This window comes from Papaver somniferum, chromosome 8 (genome assembly GCF_003573695.1).
Source record: "Papaver somniferum cultivar HN1 chromosome 8, ASM357369v1, whole genome shotgun sequence".
Classification (NCBI taxonomy): domain Eukaryota; kingdom Viridiplantae; phylum Streptophyta; class Magnoliopsida; order Ranunculales; family Papaveraceae; genus Papaver; species Papaver somniferum.
This window is the reverse complement of record NC_039365.1, coordinates 25,673,693-25,679,544: the sequence shown is the minus strand read 5'-3', so window position 1 is coordinate 25,679,544 and position 5,852 is coordinate 25,673,693. Positions and strand designations below refer to the sequence as shown.

General features: G+C 37.3%; 1 protein-coding gene across 1 annotated transcript; it reads right to left on the bottom strand.

Annotated features, from left to right (window-relative positions):
* Nucleotides 1–917: 917 nt before the first annotated feature.
* On the bottom strand, nucleotides 918–5,527 carry LOC113304605 (protein FIZZY-RELATED 2-like). The gene is made up of 10 exons (XM_026553749.1): nucleotides 4,767–5,527; nucleotides 4,546–4,668; nucleotides 4,354–4,458; nucleotides 3,088–3,267; nucleotides 2,873–2,935; nucleotides 2,588–2,782; nucleotides 2,004–2,105; nucleotides 1,851–1,913; nucleotides 1,691–1,759; nucleotides 918–1,470 (listed from the first exon to the last, which is right to left on the bottom strand). The coding sequence occupies exons 1-10, from the start codon at nucleotides 5,391–5,393 to the stop codon at nucleotides 1,417–1,419; spliced, it is 1,581 nt and encodes a 526-aa protein (XP_026409534.1). The 5' UTR covers nucleotides 5,394–5,527; the 3' UTR covers nucleotides 918–1,416.
* Between the last annotated feature and the right edge of the window lie 325 nt (nucleotides 5,528–5,852).

Here is a 5,852-nt window from a genome sequence, read left to right as displayed (position 1 = left end):
CATTCTTGCACAAAAACTAAAATCTAGAAGCTGTGCCAGCGAAGTGCATCACGGCCCAACAATATGCTCCTCTACCGTCTACACCTACGCTGAAGAGTTACATGAAAGCCTCCCATGGGAAGTATTGAATTATCGATCATTATACCTGCGTGCGACTATGCATTAGTCCAATGAGTGACTGTTTGAACTTCTTGGAGTGTCCTAGACTGCTAGTGAGCTACATCATCATGAACAGCCTCACAAAACTTAAAGAAGACACCTCTGGATAATCTTGGGATGGGTCACTTTGAACCTTAAATTTCCAGACATTGACAAGACTGCCGAAGATAGAAAAGGTCCAAAGGGATAAAGCTAAAGATGAACACGTTTTCAATATGCAAAATGAGATGCGGACAGATTGAGGTTTTACTCTCAACTAGGATATTTGCTAGACCACGTTTTGAGGACCATTTTCAATCTAACTTGTCTATCAATATCAACATAGCAATCTTAACTGCCCAAGGCCTTAAACACGTGAACCCTCCCGATGGTACGAGCAACATATAAGCAATTAAGAATGTCCTAGCGATTCAATTGTATGACCGGTGAGTGTAAACCATCTATTTAAAAAGTACAAGGTTCAACTCACATCTGCTTCCTTTTTCTAAATGGGCCAAAAGAATGTTGTCTTTCTGCAATCTCCCTTGATAGGATATTACCAAGTTACACAAAAAGAATCTTGGATATGTGCATATCATCCAATTTATTCTACACACAATCTGAGCCTTCATTATTTCTGCTTACTTTGTAAGTTACACCAGTGAGTGATGCTACTAATAATCTACATGTAAAAGCAGCTGAACAAATCCTTAAATTAATAATAAAAAAGAAAAACAGTAGCCTGGTGTATATTTAGGTATAACTGCAGGTAAAGAAATGTTTAGAGAATATGAATGAATGATATAATATGTTGATATTTACAAATAAAGAAGATGAGGGATACCATGTTACATAAATAGTGGGTTCATTCATCAAACAGTTAGGATGGTGAACACCAGTATATATGCTATGGCGATTATACAAAATAATGCCAAGGGAATGTTTGTTCAACATCTCCCCCACTATACATCTATACCTCTGTGGGAAATAAAAAGGAAAACATTGAGAAGAAGAAAACAAATAATGAAAAAAGAAAAGAAAATCGCATTCATCCAAAAGAAGCAAAAAAATATCCAACCCCATTATTCTGTTTCGCCGTTTTCTTCCTTCTCAAAACTAGTTCCTTCTCTGTGGAATCAACGCCTAATTCTCTATTAACGTGTAATTCTCCTAATTATTCTTTTCTTTTTCCAGGCTTGTATCTGTTTTCCTTGTTCTTCAAGGATCAAGGATTTTTTTGGCTGCAGTAGCTTACACATGTCAGTGGGTACTATAGGGTCACCTGATTTGAGTTCTGCCAAGAGAAGACGCTCCTATTTCGCTATCAGAGTTCTGATTAAGAGCCAAACACAGAAATGAGATCCATATTTATCAAGTCACGGGATCAGCTGACATGAAAAATGTGTGCATATATATTTCTTTGGTCGCATGAAATGTTTTATGGAACAGGTCTCAATTTATTGCTCTAGCGGTTGATTTATAGAATAGTGCCGTGCAGAACAAGGAGGTACATCTACTTATCAAATTATTGAATAAAGAGGCAAGAACATACTTGCGATTTTGGAGAAGGAAATACATTCCAGAACCGAAGTGTTTCATCGCCTGCTCCTGTAACAATTGTCTGAAAGCAAAGATTTTAAGATGAGAAAATCTACCGATAACATAAGATAAGGAAATCTGCCGAGTTTTGTAAGTAGTGTAGCTTAAACTACCTGTCCATCAGGGGAAATGGCAAGATATAGAACCCTGTATGTATGACCAGTAAGGGTAGCCAGCTGCATTTGCAACAAAGGAGTAGATGATTAGTTTATTTATCATGGAGTTTTGGTTTTTCAGTGAGTTTATAAGATGACTAATTCACATACCTTTGACATGGTAGGATATCTCCAAACAATAATCTGGTTTTGGGAGTAACCATGGGTGCTGACTAGTTCATTCACATTTTTAGACCACACAAGATTGCAAACCTGCATCGCAGTTGCAACTTCATTAGCATTATAGTGGTAGTACTTTCATTGTTTTGTGTTGATGCTGAACTGGAAGACACGAGATTGACTACAAAATGTACATGCAGTGATACCTTACCAAAGTAGTACTGCATCATAATCAACAATACCACAGGGTAATAACTAACTAAAACGGGGAGTGAATCCATGCATATATAGGTGAAATTCTCGTCCGAGTTACATAGATCAATGAATGTCAAATGAATCATAATATGACTTGCCTAACATGCTGTCCTAATGAAAATCTCGCAGCTAACCGATTTTTCATTTTCAAAGAGGATGAATTCTGTCCCTCGTGCGCCATTATTAATTCATCTCAATACAACATGAAGAACACATCCCAAGTTAATAGGTTGTCTCTGATAATCTAGTACTAACATATCATTTCTTAAGCAGAAGCAACATGCCTAAAAATGATAACATGAGATTGTTCAGAAGGTCACCTGACTCCCAGTGTCCATGCAACTGAGGTGTGAATTTGTAGTTGTATTCCAAAAACGAATGCATCTGTCTGCAGTACCACCACCGGATGCAAGAAGTCCATGTAAATGTGGGGACCATGCAATTGCTTTTACAGCAGCAGTGTGCTCACAATATTTCAACACTGGTTGTGTTGAATGTTGATTCCAAACAAACAGCTGCAGGACAAATAGATGAATAAAGTAAATACACAACAAACGCAATTACGGTCCTACCATTAAACAAGGAAATGATGAAGACCAACTCACCCTGTTATCATTTCCACCAGATGCTAATTCGCGGTTATCATAAGACCACTTCAATCCACAAACCTGCAACAATTGTTGAAATATAATAAGTGGAAGTGATTTTATTTATTTTTACCTTTTTAATAAAAGAATTAAACGTAGCTTGAAGTTTTAAAAGTTAAAATCAGCAAAAAAAAAATTAAAACAGGCACTCCAAGATGTATCTAAGGCCTCACTTCTGATTTGTGACCACTGAGCTTACTAACAAAATCCTCTTGAGCACGAATATCACGTTGGAGAATACTCTTGTCACGGCTACCTGAAGATAATACAGATGAACTCCATGCAAGTGCACCAACACGTAATCGATGGCCTTCCATAGTCCTTACCCTCCTACAGCGTGATGCATCCCAAATCTACACAAATTGAAAGTATCACAAGGTGTCAATTCAACAAGCCCTAGCATTAGACAATAGATAATGTGACCAGGTACTACGCCAGTCAAACAAATGCTAAAACACCAGAACAGTAATAAAATAAAGAACCATGTGATATGATACTTGCAGTTCTGTAAAAAATTATGTGAGAGGATAATTAAAATCCCAACTTCTTCAACAGACACCACACATAGTTGAGTACTATATCTAGTCTGACTGTGACCAGAACTAATTTTAAGGATGAATATTAACAACAGTCAGACAGGAGATCAAATGAGTAAATTAGGATGGTTTGTGTTGTGAAAACCACAATCCAGACAAATGCCACCCCGTACAATTGAATATTCCTGCTCTAGTTGTTTCTCATTCAATTATATGATATACCAAACTTTTGTTCATATTTTCATACCCTCTACATTCTAATATATCCATTTCTCATTACGAAACAGAAGATGCTCTAATATGGAAAGGGAGTGGGATAATCTATGATATCAAAATTTGTATCCAAATAAGGAGTTCCGGACATTAATGCAGTGAACATGACCATCATCACAAAACCCACATCCTGAATCGACGCAGACAAGGGATCCTTTATTTTTCCTAATGCCTCACTCGCATGACATTCTAAATGGGAAACCAGAAGGTCCATACTCTAATCTTTAGGTGAGACATCCTATCCATGTTCTCCTCCCTGTAAACAGTTGATTCTGTGTTGCAATTATCATTCACGTAAAACTCCAAATGGACAACCTGAAGGTACACACTCTAATCTCAAGGGGCAATATTCTCCGATGTAGACAGTTGATTATTTGATACAGAACATCAACTTAAGGCAATTTTCTGATCCCCAATGGGCAATGGCAACCACTTAAAAGTCCACCATTCTGTCTGCACTCATAAATATACAAATTGAAATCCATGCATTTCGGCATGGGAAAAATGTCCCGATCTATCCGCTATTATTAAATGGAAAGTTATTGGAGTTAATGTCAATTGTAGATGGCATGCCGATAAGAGCTTGATCTAATTACTCATCTAGTTTACAAAACAACGGAATGTAGTTACCTGGACTTTTCCGTTATTAGTTCCAACAGCAAGGTGTGTCCCGCGGTTTGCCCATCCAACTGAACAAACACTATCATCCACTCCCAAGTCACATAATTTAGTTACCTACATATCAATGCAACACATAATTCAATCATCCAGTAATCAACACCCAGTGCCAGATAGAGTAGACCGAAAAAGAGCTGCTGTTACCTTACTACTGCAAGCATTCCACAAATAAACACAATTACCCAATCCGACAGCCAATACATTATTCGGAGACCAATCAACAAGATTTAGATAAAAATCATCTTGTAAAGCAGGAGCATCCAAAACCTAGCAACCAATAACAAACCCACATTTAAAAATCCATCCTTTCATCAGAATTTCACAAAAACAAATCCTAAATTCACCAAAAGAAACAATCTTTTCACCTTGTAAGGGGATCTGGGTACTTTCCGTGGTGCCTTAGCCGGGGATGGAATTACACCAGGCAAAGCATCATCAAACCCAAATGGAGACAATGAATACATAGACTGTCTAGTTTCAGTCTTATACCTGAAAATATTTCTACTTGGTGGACTTAATTGAATACTTCTCCCATCTAAAGTTGAAGTCTTTTCAGGTGTTAATGGTGAAACAACACCAGAATCAGGACCAAATAAAACACTTTTTAATAAATTAGCATAAGTACCAGCCCCATCTCCACCGCCACTACCACCACCACCTTCCGCCCCTGCCCCAGAACTTGAAGACGCTGCTGACGACGGAGATAAATCAAAAAGTGCAAAATTTGATCCAGATCTACTTGGTATAAATCTATCACTATAAATTGTTCTTGACGGGGATGGATGATAACCTACTCCTACCATACGATCAATGTGTGAAGAATTGGACGAAGAAAACGAAGGGTTTTCTAAAGAAAGTGAACTTCTTGACATATTTGGTGGAAGATTTAATTCTGATGATGTTGATGATGAAAATGGTGGTCTTCTGCTAATAGATGATCTATTCTCAGATGAAGAAGATGGGGTTTGTGGGGGGATTTGATTATCACCCATGATTGATTTTGATTTGGGTATTTTGAGATCTCTAGAGATTTTGGGAATTAGGGGAATTGAGAAACCCTAGAGTGAGAGAGAAAGAAGAAGGTATTATTATCTTGTTGTCGAGTTTTGTTTTTCATCTTTCTTCTTTCTCTAGAAAGGGGTTACTACTGTTAATTATTTTAGGGGGTATTTATAAGAAGCGATTTTATTTTTCCCGGGAGATATTGGTAAAACAAATGCGAATTACTGTAATTTATTTCGACATGCGATGCAATTACTTCCCATCTTAACTTAAAGGCCCTTCTTGATGGAAATATTATTCTGCATGTCTGTCAAATTCACATCTATTTGGTTAGTCCAATGTTGGCCGTAAATTTTCTCGAAGACCCTTGTTGCATACGAAAATATTTTCATGCATGTTCATCAAATTTGCAGCTACTTAGACTGTAAATTTTCTTAAAGATCCTTGTT

Bases quoted from the DNA above. Each gene is read 5' to 3' on its own strand.
- LOC113304605 (XM_026553749.1), bottom strand. From the start codon at position 5,393: ATGGGTGATAATCAAATCCCCCCACAAACCCCATCTTCTTCATCTGAG. The intron at 4,459-4,545 runs GTAACAGCAGCT...ATTGATATGTAG, and splicing joins GGAATGCTTGCAGTAGTAAG to GTAACTAAATTATGTGACTT. The intron at 3,268-4,353 runs GTAACTACATTC...CAATTTGTGTAG, and splicing joins CTAATAACGGAAAAGTCCAG to ATTTGGGATGCATCACGCTG.